This window comes from Drosophila gunungcola (assembly GCF_025200985.1).
Source record: "Drosophila gunungcola strain Sukarami chromosome X unlocalized genomic scaffold, Dgunungcola_SK_2 000023F, whole genome shotgun sequence".
NCBI lineage: Eukaryota > Metazoa > Arthropoda > Insecta > Diptera > Drosophilidae > Drosophila > Drosophila gunungcola.
Window position 1 is genome coordinate 655222 of NW_026453185.1, and position 21314 is coordinate 676535.

General features: G+C 36.5%; 1 protein-coding gene across 1 annotated transcript in view; it reads right to left on the minus strand.

Annotated features, from left to right (window-relative positions):
• LOC128260442 (neurogenic locus Notch protein) overlaps window positions 1–21314 on the minus strand; it is a 42650-nt gene that overhangs the window by 13653 nt on the left and 7683 nt on the right. The window contains 4 exon segments of the mRNA XM_052993451.1: window positions 1840–1970; window positions 4981–5185; window positions 5254–5516; window positions 14686–14776. Of these exon segments, the coding sequence (XP_052849411.1) occupies window positions 1840–1970; window positions 4981–5185; window positions 5254–5516; window positions 14686–14776 (690 nt within the window).

Here is a 21314-nt window from a genome sequence, read left to right on the forward strand (position 1 = left end):
CTCCGTTGTTGTTGTTTGTTAAGCTTAAGTTGTTGTTAACCAATGTTGAGCAATTCCAACCGAATTACAAAAGCAAGCGAACAACCAAACAACGAACAACAACAACGAAACCGACACGACACGAATCGCCCTGTGGACATCACGTTGCAATAAGAGTGCAGAAAAAAAAACATAATGGGAGGGGTAAAAAGGGGGAGGGGCAAGTCAGAGTTGCACTCATTATGCAAAATAAAGAAAGAAGTAAAAAAAAAAACTAAACAAAACAACGGGCGGCAACTAACTTAAGTTGTTGGCTGGGAAAACAAGTTGAGGGCACCAAAAAATAACAAGGAAAAAAAACCGTCAAAATTAATTATAAATAAGCAAGAAGGAAAAAAGTAAGACAGAATAAAATACAAATATTTTGAAATAATTTAGACAAAGTGCGATAGGTTAAAATAGTGCAAAGAAGGATTCTGATTAATCATATTTATAAAATCTGTCTTACAAATTGTTAAAAAACGGCTAGTTGTTTTTCAATAACTTCATTAAATAACAAATTAAATAAATAATAATGGTGGGAATTAAACCTATCGTAAGTTTGATTGGTATTTGGTGTACTTGTCAACCATTCATTTTTAAGATTATATATATTTGTTTAACCCTTTTAAAAAGTAATTAAATTTTTAAGATTATATATATTTGTTTAACCCTTTTAAAAAGTAATTAAATTTAAGCCATAAGTGCAAACTACAGGGGTACATCTTCCCGATTCTTCTTAATTTATCTGATACCCCCACAACTGGTATCTTCCGTCCAAAAACTTTTACCAATGATCTGCGGGGTGGCATGGATGCTTAAGCACAGTTACGCCCTAAGGAGGTCATGCAACACAATCGGAAGAAACCAAGGAAGCCGAAGAGACCGCCAGAAGAAACAGAAGAAAGACGCGCTGATGGGGCCACGATCTTTAAATTTGTAATGCGCCCGGAATGGTGGAATGGTGGAATGGAATGAACTGCACTGGGAACGGGCTGCAATGTAAAAGTTGCAGTCAAAAAACTGATGAATGATGCTGGGCTGGTCAAAAAAGAAAAAAAAATATATATATATATACGAAAAAAGAGGAGGCAAAGGGGTTTTTAGCTGACAAACGAGTTTGCCCCTTGTGGCAGCTACTTCAGATACTTCAGCGTGGGCGACTATTTCTTTTTTCTTTTTTTTTTCCTCCATTTGGCTCGTGGCCAGTCATGAGTCATGACCAACCATCATCGATAACTGGTTATCGATAGGCGGAGGGAAGCGTTCTCATCGGAAAGCGTCGCGAAATTTCCCCTGATTGCTGAGAACTTGAAGCCTCGGGTTGGATTTGGTTGCTTCCATAGGAAATTAACCTCCAATAACAGATCTCCAAGTGGGAGTAAGCAATTGAAATTTGATACTTTAGGGCTTACACTGATAATAGTGACTTTAAAATAATTTCAAAGAGTGTAGTTACTTAAAATACTAAAGTAACCCATAGTAACTTGGTTCGGAGTTAAGACCAAGATATGAAATGTGGTATTTGGATGGTCTGCATAAAATACCTATGTTTTAATTCGACTTGATTGTAATGACTCTTATATTTAAGATGTTATATTAGAAAACCTTATCGTAACTAGTTTTGTATGATGGTTCGTCTATTATTTTTGGTACTCATTTGAATTTAAATCAGATTAAATTGGCTCAGATGTCATAAAATATTTTTTAATATATCTAAAGTTACCTTGGGTAACTTTGATTCTCACGAAACAATTGATATTAAACTTGATATTAAAGTACCTTTTAATTGTATATTAACATTTGTAGTTAGCAACTTACCTTTGGGGCACTTGCAGTCGTAGGATAGACCGTTCGACCGGCAAACTCCACCATTCTGGCAGGGCGATGGTGAGCAGGGCTTGTACTTGGTGTCGCAATCCTTTCCCGTGTAGCCCGTGGGACACATGCATCTAGAACAGAAGCGAGAACAGCAATTAAACGCGGTTTTAATAGCAATTAAATTCGGGCTGGCCGACTGGTGGGTCGCCAGGGAAACCATAAAATCTGTCCCTTGCCTGAACTTCCGTTTTGGTTGCAATTCGAATTCGGAATCGGATTCGGATCTGGATTTGTATCTCAATCCGAAGGGGGCTTAATTCGAGCGAGTGTGCGAGTGTGTGTGAGTGTGAGTGTGTGTTTGGTGAACTGGCTGTGGCTTTGCCACAATTGCTTAGAGGAGTTTCGACCGGTTTTTCGTTTACCACAAAAAAAAATAAATAAATAAAAAAAAAAACAAAACAAAGATATATAATAAAAAAAATAAAATAAACTCCAGTGGAGTATCTCTCTCTGGGACTCTCTTTTATGGCCCGGGTTTTTGTTCACTTTGATTTTGTACTGCCGCGCGCTTCTTCTTTCATTCTTATACCATTTTTTGTTTTTTTTTTTTTTTGTTTTTGTTTAATGTGATTTAAACTTAATTTGCTTGTGCCTTGTAAACCGAACCAACTGCACTGGGATTCTTGAGAAATGTTTTTCAGCCATTAAAACGGGTTTGGTTTTTGTGTTTTTTGTTTTTTTTTTTGGCCGCGTCGGGAGCACCTTAAAAGGCCAACGGACAAGACCACGCCCCTTCCAGCGCTAATTAAGACCATTAAAGAGCATTTAATTAAATTAAACAATTAAAAGGCACCAACCGAGAAGCAGCAGCAGCTCTTAAAATAGTCAGCATGGCCAAAACAGAACTCATTGGGGATCCCAATTCTTCGTAGAGACCCCGCAACTTTTCCCCCCCAACCCCCAACGCCCATCTCCAATCTCCAATCCCCATCGCCATACGCATATACGCATTTCCCCAAAGGTTTTCGAGTAAATTACATTGAATTGAAAATTGCCGGTGCCTAACAAAGAAAACAAAGCAGAGAAACATTTCGAAAAAAAATTGATTTTTGATTGACATGTGAAATCCAACAGGCCAATAGCCCAAGGGCCTCTCTGTCTTTTTATTATCTCTCAAAACGAAGATTGGATTTTGGGTTTTGGGTTCGTTGAGTTATGGGTTCTTTTTATTTATGGGTGTGGGGCTCCTAATGAGCAAGTGAAATCTGGGCAGATTTCAATTATTTATTTACAAATGGTAAATTTCTTTTCTTTCATAAAAAAAAATATCTCTAAAATATTTTATCGTATTTATCAAATTATAATCAGCTAGCTGATTGGCGTTTTCTTGGAATTACCATGGTAATCTTATGGGGACATAGAAACAATACCCACTATCCACACTGCACTCGAAAAAAAAATGCAGTTCACCTTTGACCGACTCCCATGGAATATTATTCATCCATTAAACCACTCAATATTCAATGGGCCCATTCCAATTGCCATGAATAAGGAATCACGAATACCGAATACCTATTCAGTTAATTATTCGTTTGTGTTCGACAGTTTGTTTCCATTAATAAATTCCCACCAACTGACAGTTGACAAATAAAATCGCTGTCTTTGCCAAAATAAAACGAAACAGAAAACCTAAAACCCCATAAACTAAAGCATGACTAAGCTTTCGGCCGCAGGTTTTAGGTTTTAGCATAGAAACATCATAAAATCCACAAATCGAATATGAAATTTATGCAAATTGCCCTGCCAGAAATTCAACGGTGGCAGAAGATCATTTGGGCCCCCCATTCACTTCCCGATCGCAACGATTTATCATATTATATTTTTGTGACACACACACACACACACACACACACACAAAAGGACCAAAATTAATTGCAATTTATGGGGTTTTAGTTTTCTAAATGCATTTATTCCTATTACGTTAATTTGTATTATCTGTAACTTTAAAACGAATTTATTTCAAGTGTATGCTAATTGCTTTGAAAACATGCACAGTCAAACTAAACTAAAACAAACAGCAAACACATGTTCACATCGCACTTTTCGGCTCAAATGGTTTTTAGTAAAGATATATATAAATGCCCACACACCCTCTTCACCGCTCCCTTTGGATAATTTGTGTGTTTCAAATTAAAAATGCAAATGATTCCGAACTGACACAAAAAAAACCAAAAGCCAAACGTAAACGTAAACGAAATAATTTAATTTACGTGGCTGAACCAGTTCCCCTTAAACAAAAAAAAAAAAAACCTAAAAAGAGTAAAAACTTGTGTTTTCTAGACAAAAGATCGCCGGAAATTTGAGATCTTTTGTCCGACGACGACTCATTTTCTATAGGTCGATCGCTTTTTGTGTGTTTTAATTAGAGTGGAAATGTTGTTGGACCAATTGGCAATTTGTTGTTGGCCTAAACGAAAATCAATAAGCTATGCAAATCGCTTCGAAATAAAATGCGATTTTATAAGTTATTACTCTTAAATTGCCATTAATTAAAGGAAGCCACCAGCAAGCAAGCGGCCAAAAGCTTCAGATAAATATGCTAATCGTTTCGCAACGATGATTTGTTATCGATTTTGGGGGATTTGAGGTTTTTTTTGGGGCGCCCACAAAAACAAAATTAAAAGAAAAGAAAAGGGTGCAGAATCAGACGTGTTTGATCTTTTGTCGAACAGAGAAAACAATTTGCACTTGTCAGCGGGAAGTTGAGTTATCACATCCGTTGACAATTCGATTTATTGAAAATCGGCGTTTCGATTGATATTCAAACGGATTGGGATTTCGATGTTCATCGATTTGTTTTTTTTCTCTTTAAGTTATTGTCTGAAGAGCTGTGTTTTTCAATGCGTAATCGATGCGTTTAACAAAAACTTGACAATGCTTAATGCGATTTCCATATATTTATTGGTGTTTTTTTTAGATTTTTGATAAAATTAGCCAAATTGGAATTACTAGTTTTCTTTTAATCAAAGGTTTTCTTTTCCTAGTTAATGATGGTTAATAACAAGTTATTTCTTTATTTTTATTTTAGTTTAATCGTTTGGGTTATCCTGTACTTATATATATATATATATATCCACTTACTGGTACGATCCGTGGGTGTTGACGCAGGTGCCGCCGTACTTGCAGGGATTCGACTGGCACTCCTCGATGTCCTCGGAGCAGGTGTGACCCGTGAATCCTGGCGGGCAGGAGCAGGTGAAGCTGCCACTTCCGGCCAAGGCGGTACAGGTGGCTCCATTGCGGCAGGGCGAACTGGCGCACAGATTCTTCGTCTCGCAGCGGGCACCTGTATAGAATTGAGTTAGATATAGTCCCTGATCCTGGTCAATGATCCTAAGGGTATTGAATGCTCACCGGTATAGCCGTTGGCACACGCACACGTGTACTCCTGCAGGGTCTTCAGTTGGCAAGTGCCTCCGTTTAGGCACGTCACATGGTCACAGGCATTCGGCACCGCTATTTCGCACAGGGACTCGTCGAAGCCCAAAGGACATTGGCACGAGATGCCCAGGCGACCGTTGCGAAAGGTCACCTGACAGGTGCCGCCATTCTGGCAACGCATCGAGTTGCACGGATTGCGGTGTTCACAGTAGTCGCCGACATAGTGCGAGTCGCAACTGGAAAATGAGACATACAGATGGATACGGATTAGCGGGTTTGCCATTTAAATGGGCTGCAGGTGGCGATTTGAATGGGAGCAATGAGACACAGATCTAAGCACTGGGAGAAAAAGCTCATACTCCACGGAAACGGATTTATTCAAGTGGCGCCTGGCCTCACATTTTTCCCCCCAGTGCTTTCACACACAGATATCGTTCGGCTGGCTGGTGCAGTTTATCGACTTGTCGGCTTAGTTGACCAAAGTCAGGAGCCCAGATCTGCGCCGCCTGATAAATCCCAGCTCCAACGACTCCGAAGTGTTAAAGCTGACAAAGTAGCCCCATTTCCGCCCCAACGCTGCTCCTTGCACCACTTTCACATGGCTGAATTGGGATTGGATTTGGACAAGTTGGAGATCCAGATGAAAGAAAGATCGGATATCGCGACAAAGGTGATTTCTTTAGCTTGTAAAATACCAAGTTATTAATTAAAATATTTAGCACCATAAGAAATGCCTTCTATTCTTATCTATTTTGTTTATAAATTTCTTTTCTCTTTCTAGCAAGATCCCACAGTTTTTCACGACATTTCATAAATCGGGGCCAAAAGAAAATCCCTCCAATAAGTTTCCCATAAACAATGTTTTAAAAAAAATACTACAAATTGGTTGGGTAATGACAATGATGGAACAATATCTGGGCTTCATATTGGCGACTCTCTTTTGCCGATTCTCCACTCCCAACTTGATTTTAGTGTTGTTGTTCTTCTTCAACGACATTAAGGCCTTTTTGTTGTTACTTTTCCCTTGAGAAAACAATTTTTATGTACGGTAATTTGTGCGCGATCTTGATTGCATATTAAATTTTTTGCCGCTGCCGCGCTGTTGCTGCTGCTGCTGCCGCTTCTTCATCGGCGCTGCAATGAGAAAATTACACGCATTGCTGATGCAGTGGCAACAGCAACATCAAGCAGCACGGCAGCAACATACCGAACCGAACAACCGAACAACCGAACAACCAGCAACAAGCAATGAATAATCATTAAGGCGGCTGCTGACCAACCTGAAAAGCGATGGAGAGACGATGGGATGTTTGCTGGTCCAGCCAGCAAAGCAAAATCAGCAGCAGTAGCAACAGTGGCAAAAGCCGAGGAAAAACTGCTTTTCTTTTTTCTTTTTTCTTTATTTTTTCTCCTTTTTTTCCTTTTTTGTTTGTCGATGCCTGCTTACTTCCCGTTACAAGTGTGTGAAAATGCTTTAGATTTAGCATTAATTTGTAGCAATCCCCTATAGAGAGGCCCTGCCTAACCTCAAAGTCTGTCGATCGTAATCGAAGACAGCTTGCAAATTTTTAAAAGAGAATTTAGAGAGTTTGCCAGCAAAAAAGGCGAAGTGTATTGGTACACTTAAAACAATGATGAAAAGGGTTTTCTATTCGCAAAATTAATAATTAAAACATGAGGAAATTTTAATAATTATTTGATAAAGACATCGATATATTTTGCGTCGCGATAAGTTAATCGATAATACAACAATGTTAATATTTGCCCTAATAAGTATGAATATAGAATTTAATAGTCTAAGTTTAACATTTTTTATAAGAATGAAAATACATTCTATTGCTCTGAAAACGGTATTATTATTTATAGAATTTCGATAAACCGATATTCTGTTGATAAATAAATTTTAAGCTTTCTTCGGCACTAATCTGGCAGAGAATTCGATAGGTATTTAGCCGATATTAACCCACTGATAAGACCTTTCTAAAAAGGAGAAATAAGCTCCAGCAAAATCTTGGATGAGAAGGCAAAGAAGTAGCGAAGGGGAAGCCCCATTCAAATGAGGTGTCAGGCTTTTTGCTTCTGCCCGAAAGAGAGGGAAAAATTGTTGGATGGAAAAATTAATGTAATATAAATTATAGCCAGGCCAAGCCGAGTTTTTCAGTTCGAGTTCGAAGTTGTTCGTAACTTGTTTCGCGGCGAAATAGAGAGAGGGATAGACCGGGTCAGAAAGAGAGGGCTGGCAGAAAACGTGACTCGCATTGGCAAATAAACCAAGGCAGCCACTACTGGGTGTGTTAGTGTGTGTTGCTGGCTGGCTTTATCTCCTTCTACCCATTATACCCCTCTTATGCCCCCCTTGATCTGCTTCCAAGCCTCCTATATAAAGTTGGCCAAAAAGGGAATGAGTCACCTTTGTCACGTGAAGGAAACGGAATGGTAAATGGGTAAGGAGTATATCTTATAAATGCCTAAAACCATATATTTGTGATCAATAAGTTGTATAACTATAAATGCTTTTGACCAACAATATTTATGTGCTTTATCGGTAGATAGATAGATAAAAGTTTATAAATGTAAAATTTTAAAGAGCACATAAAATTGTCCACAATGCCTTTTTGAAATTAACCTAATTTAGCCATTATTTTATTTTGAAATTAATAAACCCAAATCAGTCGTGAGAAAAGCCAACGCTAATCTACCTCAGATCGGATCAGATCATTGTATCCGTATCTGCATCTCAGCATTTGTATCTGCATCCGTATCTCCGCTTCCAACTCAATTTGCGGTCGGCGATCGGTACAGAAATTGTTCACAATCATAACTGCATGAAGTGAAAATGAAATATACATAGATATATTTTATATATGTATATTCGCTTCTCACGATCGTTCGATTGAATGGGTAACCACAGCAGCTCGTATCGAATGGATTATGAATTTCTGGGCTAGATGAGGGGCGGCGGTATGGCCATAGACTCATGGCTCATAAGCAAATGATTTAATGTCATCGCCCGATGATCATTCATCTTTTCATTTTTTTCGACCACTCCGCTTTACTATAGCTATATATGGCTTCCAGAGATCGAAAGACAACTCCTCTCGACTCTACGTCTGGTCTGTCTTTCGAGTCTCTAATTTCCCTAGTTGCAATTCACACGCCTTGTGCACTGCTCAAAAGTAATTCTATTATTAATAAATTAAGTATTCCATGGTTTTTAAAATATACAAAAAATATTGCAAAAATTTAAATGAATTTTAAAACATAACAGAACATCGTTTTAATATATTCTTTTTGACCATAGCAAACATAAAACAATATAAGCTACAAAAATAAATTTGATTAAAATGTAAATGTGAAGCATATATATTTTTCAAATATATATGCAGCTTTCTGTTGATCTCAGCACAATATCACAGGATCGATTGAGGAGTAATTGGGGGGATTTGGCCTGACAACAAATAAACTGCTTATCGCCGCACAAATATTCCCCAGACAGTTTTTCACAGATCGCAGTCACTTTTTGTGTGATCCCATTTGCTTAATTAGCTGATAGGACACCAATTAGTTGGACTGGACAAGTTTGTCCGATTCAAAGTAATTATGAAAGGCATTCTTTGTAGGGGCTCTTATTAATCTTGTTTTATCACTACTCGATTAAGCTTTGATCCCAATCAATCTATTTTGCTAATCTTTCATTGGTATGGAAAACCCCCGATTTGTTTTTGCGCGTTTTTAATGGTTTCTAAACTTTGACTTCGGAAATATCAGCATTGTTAATAGGCATTTGATCTTTTGACATACAAATAATCTTTGAATTTGACTAATATTTGATTCTACGACTTCATGATCATATAATTTATACAAGTAGATTTTATAATTTATTTCTTAAAGAAGCTCTGTCTGAGTTTTTCCTTAAAAAATAAAACATTAACTGCGCGGTAAACAAAACTTCAGCCAAAAACGAGAAGCGAAAAGAATAATGAGGAGTGAAGGGGAATATTCAGGGTACCGAGCACACTTCTCGCATTACATGCACTCAGTTTTTCAGTTTTTCAGAGTTTCCCGTTTTCGGCTTTTGCTGAGCCGTGTTTTTCACGTGAAAATGTGTGTTCGTTTTCCATGCGCAGGTGCAACACGCCCAAAGTATAAACACACATATCTAACACATATCGGTATGTGTGTGCACATGTATATATCACTCGCCCGATTCTCCCTATCCCTGGGCCTTTATCTATCGCTTCCTTTCACCCAGACATTTGCTGGTATTTGGTATTTGCTTAGCTGTTCGAGAACAATGGGAAAAGAAGGGAGGACAGAGTGGAAAAACGAACTACACTAAACTGAACTGAACTGAGCTGAGCTGAGCTGAGCTGAAATGAAATGAAATGCGTGACCCCCGTGCTCACTAACAAATTTTACACCAAACAAATTTCCTTTCCGTTCTGTTTCCATCCATATATACCACATACCACATCTATCTATCTATCCATGCATCCATCCATCCATCCATTTCCAGCTGTTGTTTGTGAAGAGATTTAAGGTCTTCTTCGGTTTGGTTTGGTTTTTGTTTGATTTCCCATTGTCCGTTGAGCAGGTAACAAAAAGTAGAAAAAAATGCATTTTCTGACACTGGTCCGTCAAATGATTTCCACAGGTTCCAGTTTCCAGGTAACGAAAAATACCTGACCATATCCCATTGCACAACGTGGAGATATCATTCCCGAAAATTTCTGTTATACAGAACTCCCATTTTATGAGCTTTTATTGGTTTAATAAAGCGGAAAAACTTCTTGTAGATATGAGCCATAAAAAACGGTTTAATGATGGGCTGTTTCACTTTGTCAAACTTGTTTGTTTTATGCAAATGTTAATCAATCTAAACTATCGCTAATAAAAAATATCTTTATGCTGTCAATTTGAAAATTTTAAATTTAACTGTTTTTGATGATAACATAAAACCACCAATGGAGCATTATCATAAAAGCGACCATCTGAACTCATTGGAACTTGGGTTTAGTCATGAAATTTGTGGTATGTGGTATACCTTAGACCAAAGCCTTTATAATAAACAAAATGCTTTGAGATATTTTAAAGAGGGTTCCCAGAAAATTACTTTTTTACTTTCTCATCGAAATTCGAACTAGGGAATTTATGAATGTTACCAATACTAAATTTAAATGTGTACTTATTATCCATAAAATTAGCAATGTAAACCCTGTAATGTTGAGGTATGGTTTTCCCTATATTTTAATACATTATAATCCCTTCCAACATATACAATTTTTGTTTTAGAAAGGCTTCCCAAATAGGTACTCCCACAAGTTATAAACTTCGATATGCGATTGCCTGACTTGTGGATGTGTGTTGAAATGATTTGTCGCCGGTAGTAGAAGAAAAACCCAAAAAGGTATTTTCATATATGCATAATTAAGAGATGCAAGCCTGGGAAAATCTTTCATTTGAGTTATGAGAGAAGACAAAGCTCAGATTTATGTAATGCATCATTCCACATTCGAATAATTAACATTTTGCCTTCTACGCCTCATCTTCTCTTCACCATCGAACCGAACTGAACTGAACTGAACTGAACCATCCATCCAACCATCCAACCATCATCATCATCATCATCAACAAACAACAACAACATCGTCTTCGAGTTGGTCTACCATCTTCAGCGTTTCGTGAGAATGCGCAACTTAATTGAGTTTCAATAAAACGTTTTAATTTGACCAAAGAGAGAGAGGCAAAGAGACGACCTGGCTAAAGGAATTTTGTACGCCAACGCCTCGACTGCAAAACTAAAAAAAAAAATAAAACTGCAAAACAAAAAGCACAAAAAAAGTAAATAAAAAATACGATAAAAACAGAGCACATAAACATACAAGAAAAAAAAGGGAGCAAAAGGGCCTCTTGAAGAATGTAAAATGCAAGCGGAATGCACAATAAATATTCGCTACGCTTTTCGGGTAGCCAAGATCTCATGGGATGGGCCCATGGTACTACCACTCCGCGCAACTCTCCTCATCTCGAAGACCCTTGTTTCGTTTCTTCGGAGCTTGTGTAACACAGAAAAGCAATCAGAGCAGGTTGCAAACAAGTTTTTTCTTTTTTTTTAACATCCGAAGGATGTACACATATATAAAGAAAGAGATTTTTATATATATATATATATATATATATATAATAAAAATGGCGGCTGCAAATTAAATGTGTCATCCCAGCACAGATGAAAAGTTGGCTTTTCCATTGTCATTTCCAGACCATATAGACCATAGACCATAGAGCATAGAGCATCGAGCCCCATGGCCAATGTGCTTAATGATCAGTTAATTAAAGTAATTGCAGCCTGGAAATGCTTTTCCCCCTTTTTTCACTTTTCGAGCAGAAAAGAAAAGGCGAGACAAGAAAAGAAATGAAAAGAACAAAACCAAGAACAAGAACGAGGAAAGAGGCAAAAAGGAAAGGTAGAAGAAAGCAGAGAACATTTTCAAGTGCAAAGCGTGTGAGCCAAGAGTTCAAATAAAAACGTAAATTATTCCCCTGCTGTGAGTGTGTGTGTGTGTGTGTGTGTGTGAGCATTTAGAAACACGCACACACACACAGGTGATGTCTTGAAAACAAAAGACTTAGGCAACGAACTTTTCTCACTCGACGGTTAATTCACTTTCTGAAGATCAAATACGCCTGAGAATAATGCTTTATTTCGATTTAATTCAATTTGTCAAACAAATTTAAAGATAATTTGATTGGACTACAAATTTAAATCGATTTTACATGGTTTTTACAGTTTTTACACCTTTCTTTTTTACGTTTAATTTTAAAATAAATTAAGTTATAACTGATTAGTTGATTCCTGAAAAATTAAGACCCATTTATGTTTTTTTCTAAATCAAATGTTTTTATTGGTTAAGTTTTAAAAATCTTTCTCTATTCAATGTTATTAATAATATATTTTAAAATGTTTAGCTAGATAGATCGCATTTGCTCATTAAATCTAGTGCCACAATCAATTCAACCTGATCTTGTTTGTATTCTAAAATAGTACAACAGTTTCAATGGCTGATCAGTTTGCCTTTTCTGATCGCCGAGATCTTGGCGTTCGTTGTAAACAGAGTTTTCTAGGGGAAACCCCCTGCCGCAATCTCTCTATAAAGAGACTCCACATGTCAACCGATCCTTTAGCCCGCTCTTTCTTCAACTATCTTTGGGCAATTACATAAAAGCGCTTGCCTCTTAGCCTAATACTGCGATGCCGCCGATGCCAGTTTGGCTTTGGTTTTGGTTTTGGTTTGTTTTTTCATTCGTTGTTTGTGTTTCGTTTATATAGTTTTGTGCAGACTCTTGGATCTCGGGATCCGTGGGTTATTTTATTTTGCTTTTTTTCTGCCTTTAGCTTTTAGATCTTTCCTCGGTTGCCTTGCCTTGGTTTTGCTGCGATGATCATCAAAGGCACGATCAAGCCAATGGCCATGTGTATATGTGGCCTCTCTTTCTTTAAGACATTTTTTTTTTTATTTCGGATTTGGCGATAAGATCGCTTTGAACTTTTGTCTTGAGCTTGAGCTATTAGAGCTGATTTTTTGTTTCGGCCTTATGGCCAACTGATCCTCGGATCGTTTTCGGTTGATCCATGCTGATCCATTTACCACATTGTCTTGATTTGGAATTGCTCTGGTTGTTTTCTGGCTGCTTTTCTCTGTGGCGGCCAAAAAGCTTGGCTTTTACGATCGCTTTTCCGCCTGCCAGCTTGTTTGTTTAATTGACTTGATTGCCAACAGAGCAACAGAGTTTGGTTTTCATTTTTTGACTGGACCACGACGAAACATTTTCGCATTGCTCCTCATGTCAAATGTCATGTAGTCTGGCTCAATTTTGTCTCTGCCATCTCAGAACAATGAGTTTGATTTATATGGCAAACTGTGGGCAAACGGTTAAGTGCCACAAAAGCGGTAAAAAAAAAAAAAAAACAGAGTTTCTTTCTTGCGGTTTATGACATGTTAATGAGCAGCATCTCTTGGCCGGGCCGGGCCGGGCCACGCCCCCTCAGCGCGCCCCCCTTTTGGCGGAAATTTCTTTTGATGTATGAAACTGCTTTTTTCTTCCCTGCTTATTTTTTTTTCTTTTATTTTTGATGAGTCAATGAGCCGAAACGAACATCAATAAGGGTAAATCAAAATGAATATTTAGCGCGAAATATGAGAGGAGGTTTTTAGAAATTCGTTGATTTTACAATTTTTGTTGGCTAATCGTTGGTTGAGATTTTTGACTTACAACATTTTTTAGGAACAGAAAAACTTTCTCATTTCTTGTCTATTAGCTTTAAAAAAAATATTTTAAAGAAGAATTTCTTGACTAGCAAAAAACAAATACTTATAGTTAACAGTTACTCCTCTTAACTAAATTTTTAAGTTGACAATAAGATATGTTTTCCTTATCTCACTGTTGACTCATAAGGTATGCGACAAAATTAAACCTAAAATAAAACTCGATCGCTGGAAAAATAGTTTAAGCATGAGTGTGCGTCTCCACCTGGCTGGAATGCAATTCGATCTCAACTTTTTGTGTGCGTTCTTGCAATGAGTTTTTTAATTATGCCATGTAGGTTGGTGTTTTTCTTTTTTTTTTTTGGTCGGCCCGCTTCACAGACTCGTAAAAATTGTTGACGACAGTCTGTCAAAATATATGGATATAGCCGATCGTTTCACCGACTCTCCAGACTCTCTATTTATAATAACTCAAACGGAGTTATGCGTTGCGTACGTGCCGTTTGTTTTGGGCCGCATTTGATTTATTGCGGAGACAACAACAGAGAAATAGACAAAAAACAAAAAAAAAAAAACACAAAAGTCAAGAAAGAAATAATAAATAAATAAATAAAAGACAGCAAATACACGAAGGAGGAAACAAAATACAAAAATCGAAATACGAAATACGAAATACGAGATACGAGGCGAGTGAAAATCATGCGAACCGGGCTAAAGGCACGAACCAGAGACTCCCAGACTCTCGTTTAGGTTCAAACCGATTTGCCAGGAATGTCGCTCGACAACGAGCCCGATTTGATTCGATCCGCCGGGGAGAGGACTGTAGAAGACTCAACTCTGAAGACTCAAGACTGAAGACTGGCGATTGGGGGAACTGCAGAAGACTGCAGACTGGAAACCGCAGATTCGAGAGACCGAAGATTGTGCGGGCGCTTTTGTCTGGCCAAAACAACACAACTTCCCTCCTTTGTCTAGACGAATTTCGAGTTAAATTAAAAAGAGTGCACAGAAAATCCCTTGTCCTTGAAGCTGATGAGCTCTTGATTGACATATGCTAATGCCACGCCACGCCACGCCACGCCGCCTCTCTCTATCGCATCAGTCTAATATTCCCTATATTTATGTCTCGAACTTTACTTACGCGCAGTAGGTTTTGCCATTGTTTTGTGTGACGCAGGTGCCGCCATTCTGGCAGCCCAAACTTGTGCAGGAAACAGACACCAACGCGGTATCTGTAAGGACAATTGAAAAAGGATTATAATTAATTGGGGTTGATAATATACATGTCATTTTAAGAGGTGCTGAAATAACATAGCACCCAAAAAACATATAAAACCTGGTAAATTAAATATATTCTTTGTTTTAAAAATATCTGAAAGTAAAGTGCAACTTCATTTTAATTTGAACAACCATATTTGTTATTATTTGTATGAGATTGTTAATTGTTCTGTGTTAAATCTTTATTAAATAATCATCCTTTTTTTTTTAGTTTATATAAAAAGAATATTTATTTCGATTAAAACAATTTAAGGTTGTTAGTTTAACAAATTTGGAGCTATAAAAATAACACTTATAAATATTTTAAGCTTGTGCATTAAATTTAGTTTTTTGTTGTTCGCCGCACTAAATATAACAATACCCAATAAAATTAGTTTTCTCTTTACTATACCAATTTTATGTTGTCTTTCTAATGAGTTTTGAAAATATGGTCATTACTTAAAAGCTTCTCAGCTTTTACCAACCAATACATCTTGTATAAATTGTAATAGACAACTTCTCAACTGACCCGCCCCCAAAGCTGTCCGCCATATCTGTATGATCATGCTAACTTGTCGCCCATTTATGTCTACTTAACATGCCTCTTCGTTGCAAAGCAAAGAAGAAAAAAATAAGAAATACTGGCAGGGGAAAAGAGTGGAAAACATTCTTGTTCTGTTTGCAGAAGATCGGGAGATCGTATATGTATCTGCCTTTTAAGGGCAAACGGGCGGCATGTCAAAGTCACCGTCTTCATCATCATTATCATCATCATTGTTGCCAATCACAGACAAAAAGTTCACTGCACTTGAACTGCCCAGCGCTGCAGAAAAGTAGTTGGATAAGAAACTGAAACTTGTGCAATCAAATCAAATTATTATTATGCATAAAAAAACACACACACACTGAAAATAAAATGAAATATTAAAAAAAAGAAGGCACACAAAAATTATGCTTATTCCATTGAAAAATATCTGGCACACGAAATTAAACAAACGAAGCCGCAAACAGGCAATCCCCCCAATTTCACTTCACCTCTCCAGGTTCTGTGATCCAAAAAAAAAATATTAGCTATGAACAGATGGGCTCAAAATATTAGTGGGTTTTTAACAAAAAAAAAAAAAAAATAGTTTTAATGAGATTTCAAAAAATATGTTTAGTATTTAAAACCATTTAAAAAGTTTTTATTATATTGTTATAGACTAAAAACTAAAATTATGGTAAAAGTCTTATGGCATAAGTATCGACAAGCTTTTGGTATTTCATTAAGAATCCATTACTACTCAAGGAAAATGATTTGCTTGCATTCATTTACTTGAATTGCTTTTCTCAGCACTTTTCACACCTTCTTTGCTAATATTTTGCGCTCAACTGTATATTTTGTTTGCTAATTGGGCGTGTGGCGATTTCCTGCGCTGAAATAAACCAACAAAAATAAATAAAAAAGAAAGCAGAGGGGTTCCTAACTCAACTGAACTCAACTCAGAATTCCATGCGGCTCGGTTCATTTCGGTTCGAGGCGACGACAATAAGTTTTGATTGCCCCCGACAGGCGGAGATAAATAAATCGCTTTGTCTGCCAAGGGGGTGGGGGTGTATCTGGAGGGTGTCCACACACACACTAGCACAATGGACTGCCACTGTACCGCCTTGCATACACAAGCATATATCAAATGCAAAAAGGTTTAAGTTAAGCGCCAATTGAATGCACAAATTGACAATTTCCAAGAAATATATTTCAGTTTTTTATTGGCTGATTTTTAATTCATTTTATTAAGTATTATTTTTCAAACGGTTTTACTAAGAATTGTATTTCAATATAGTTTGTTTTTTTTTTCAAAATATTTATTTATAAAAATATTTTTAAGGCTTGTAATTCGTTATTTTTAAAATCCTTTGTAAATTTTGTTTACGTATTTTATAAGATTAATAGTAATTTTATATTTTTTTGTACTGTCCGTAATATATTCCATAATTTCGCTCACTGTCTGTCGTCTCCTTTAAACATTGATGATCGATGGCTTGTGGACAAGACGTGGCATAAATCCCAAAGATACCCCAGATATATGTATGTATATATGCCTGATTAACTTGCTAATGACAATACATAAATAAAGCAGTGAAGGAAACAAAAAAAAAAAGAGATAACTCCAAATTGAGTCACAATCCAAATGTGTGCACAATATTGCAGAAATTTATGCAAAAAGAAAAAATTATTGCAGCATGCTCTCAGATGTTGCTCTGCATTTGATTGTCTTCGTTTGTCCGCGAGTGTGTGCGTTTGTTTGTAAACTAATTGACCCCAATTAGTGTAAAAAAAAAGCAGATGCAAAAAAAAGGTACAACTCTAAAAGAGGAAAAAATATAAATAAAACGCATTGTCAGTTGTGGGTGCAGCCTCTTAAATCTGCTGATTTGATAAGTTTGTAGTTCTCTAAATATTTAAAAAATTTTACAATTTTATAATTAATAATTAAGTATTGTAAAACTGAGAAATAATATTAAGTTTCAAAATTTGATTGTATTCTTTTCTGTTAAATAGTTTATTTGGGTTTAGGTTCCTAAATAAATTATGTTTTTTAAGGAAATTAACCATTTTAAATGCTGGTAAAATGTATATGTGTTTTACGTGGACTGCATGAGGAATAAGTGAGGCAAAGTTGCTATCCAAACTGGGCAAAATGTCTGAAATTGAATTATACAAATTCCAGGTAAAGATCACACAAATGGGGACAGAGCTTAAATGGGTTTTTCGAGAGGTGTGGCCGGGGCTTATGACTCTGTTTAATTAATTTGCCGGCAAGAGGCGAGAAAGACAGGGATGGCATGAGCACTCAACGCTTCATCGACAGAGCGTGAAAAGATTTTCAGTTTTTCAAGTAGTTTTTTTTTGGTTTTTATACCTATCTGGGCATTTGTTTTTATTGCGTGTGATTTACCACACATGTAAAATCAACGTGGAGCAAAATTGTGTGGAATTGTTTTGGCCGGTATTTATGCGCCGTTTAAACAGATGCCTGCCTGCACATGCTTTTCCGCTTACTCGCTTTTCCAACAGTGCCGACAAATGAGCTGTTAATTGCTTGACTTGGCCCAAACCGAGTTAAGACCTAATTAAACTTGCTCAACGATATGTGTAATAGAGACTGGCAGGGGCAGCAAATCGGGGGGATCTCTCAAAGTCACGACATTTCACAATCAACGATGAAGCAGGCGTGACTGTGACTTGCAAATATCCGTGATATTGATCGATGAAAATGGCATGGAAACGACAGTCAATGTTGCATGTAATAAAACCGAGTTATTCCATTTTTTGAAAGAGTGTATTATTCGGTTGTGATTTTGGGCTTAAACTTTTTTTCATATCGATACAAATTTATCAATTTTTGGGATAACTATTAAAACTAATATTTCATAACTATCTTTCAGAAATAATAAGACAAAAAAAGGTTTACTTAAAATGGTAAATTGACATTTTTTTTTGTTAACCAGCCAAATCTCTTCCATAAAGCGATCAATGAACCACTTGTAATTACCCAAAAAAAAAAAAAAAAAAAAACAATTTACATACATCAAACAAATAAATACAACAAAAAAGGGAAGCCAAGACAATAATGAAATATCTCCGCGGATTTTTTCTTTATAAATGGCGCTTATCGAATTTAAATTTTCGCATTACCACATACGAAAAAAAAACAAAAAACAGCAACAATGAAAAAGTAGCAAACGCTATCAGCATAATAAGCAACAACACAACAGCTGCGACAACTAAAACAAAAAGCAAACCACACCAAACTAAAACAAGAAAAACACCAACAACAAAATAATAAAAAAAAGAAAAAAACAAACCACGGCCAAAAATTTCTCACGCTTTTCTCTAGGAAAAAAAATATAGAAAACAAAAACATATCAACAAGAATGTCAGCAAGTGGAGATATAAAATAAAATAGCAACAGAAATTAATGCTTACACGAATTCTAATTATGAAAGGAGAGAAAACAGTAGAGTGCAAATTATAATGTTTTGGGCACACGTGCAATAAGAAAGATAAATTGACTTGCGAATGAAATCGGAAACTGGGTTGAAAGACCAGAATCTTTAACGGCCTTATCGCATATCCATACACTATTCCGTTGGGCGAATTTCTTATCTAAACTCGGTTTGTTCTCAGGCTTCATTCATGATTTTTATTAGGCGACTGTTTCGCCACGAATTTTAAATGGACCAGAAAAAGTCCGGAAGCTTAATGAAATTTGATTGATTTAAACAAATGTAAAAATAGTCTAGTAGTTTTGAAATTCATACCATACACTAGTCTTCAAAGTGTGCCCTTTATGTAAATCGATTAAATTTAAATGATTGCACAAAATTGTTTCATTAACAATAGATGTAATTATTTTTTTAATGGCAATATTTAATTATATATTTTCGGATCGATCAAAAGAAACTGTAACAGTTTCTTGGAACGAATCTTTTTTAAGCTGCCGAAATAAATTCGTGTAAATTGCTCATTGATTGCTTACGAACGCTTAAGCCCCCGCAATATATCATTTGTTTCCAATTTTGTATTCTTCTCAAGTATTTTCATTTGCCATTGATCTCTTCTGGCTCATCTCTTTATGCGCATTTTACATGTTCGAAGTGTATGGCGAAGATGATAAAAGACATTTTCATAAACAATTTGCGTCGCAAAAAAAACTGCAACAAGTGATAAGCTTCCAAAGAAAACGAAGTGATCATCATACGATCATTCTTTCTATGGGAATTGTTCATCGAATGATCACAAATTGCTGCGGGGGCCAGCAATAAATAAATACTTTGCCTACATAAATGTGTAATGGCAAGTAGAAAATTGGTTAGAAAGAAGTACAGCGGTGGCAAAAATAATAGTGGGGAAAACGTTTGGAAAAAATTTTTAAAAATATTGGTATTATTATCGATATTGCCGTTAATGCTTTTATCTAAAAATGTAATTTAAAAACCAAAAATCTACTTGATTTACTATTTAGATAATGTTTATTAAAAAAATTACTGAGCGTTATCATTGTGGACTTCATAATGATGCATCGATATTAAAATGCTAAGCAATTTTTATTTTATATTGGTTTACACTTAAAAGCACGTTCATAAGCAATATAATTTTTTGCTAGCAAATAAAACACATTATTTTGGCCATGGCTGTAAATGTATAGAAGATGGCGAGGGCATTGGAAAATGAGCGGCATGCAGAGGCGTTGTAACAACAGCAGCAGGCAACAAAATGCGGAAAGATTGTAAAGTGTTAATGAAAAAGTAGCCGAGATCGCTGGAGAAGCGAGTAGCAAAATGGGGCTCGATGAAGGAGGGGGAGTGGCACAACAGGGGCGGTGGGGCGTTTGGGGGGCGTGGAGCAGGGGCAAGTCGTAAAACGAATAAACGAGTGTGGGAACCACCGACGTCAAAGAAACACGGTCTCGCTCTTTCTTTTGGTCTTTTTGGGTTATGTGGCATGGAATTTTGTCTTTTTGCTCTCTCTTTCTAACAAACCCCCTCTTCTGTCCGTCTCTTTCACACCATCTCTAGCCATCTCTTTCCTCCTTCTATCTCTATCTCAGCTAACCCCTTTTGTTGGTCCGAAGCGTTTGTAGCTTTTTGATAGATTAATAGGCCACAGTCAACTGTCGTCGTCGATAGAAAAAATAAAAAAAAGGAAGCAAAAAAAAAGTATAGAAATAGAAAACACAACTCCAATGCTCCTCCCTATCATAAACCCTTTACCCCCGCCACTGTTTTCCCCATTCATGCGCACAGTTTTGGAGCAAATGGGGGAGGAAGTTTGTGGTTTTTGCGGTCTACGAAATGGTTATTGCAACATATGTTGAAATAGATTTTGGATTAGTCGATTTTGTAAGGGGCGAAATAACCTAGAGGAAGTGCCTGAGAGTGTAGTTTATAGATTCCCTGATTGATTTCTCAATAAGACTTGTATTTGAATTTGTTGATAAATAAACTGCGTTGAAGTAAAAAGTCAAGAAAAATGTTTGTTAAAAATACTTTTGATATTTATAAAACAGAATACAATATAAAAACAAGCTAAATACTTACTATTATTTGAAAACAAGCCATTAAATAGAGTTCACCAACATAATTTTGTTTTTTAATATTATATTTAACAATTATTTCTGTACTAAAATTTACAATGAAAGTAAATAAAAACCCTATTTGCAAGTGGCAAGCAAAACTTTTCACAGTTGAGCGCTGTTTCCACTTGATGATCATCACTTGTTTTCCCCCGTTTTTCACCGACTCGCATTTTATTTTCCCACATGAGAAGCTCGGATGATTAGCATAATGCTTAGCCAAATGAAAGATAATATTATGAGAATAATTGACCTACCCGACGATGTAATTGAGTGCATGATAAGAAGGGGGTGGAAAACGTTTTGGAGGGAGGGATGAGTGATAAACAGCCCTCAGGAAAGGACACACAGCTGCAGTTGTAAGTAATCTATATAAATTTATATATATGTACAT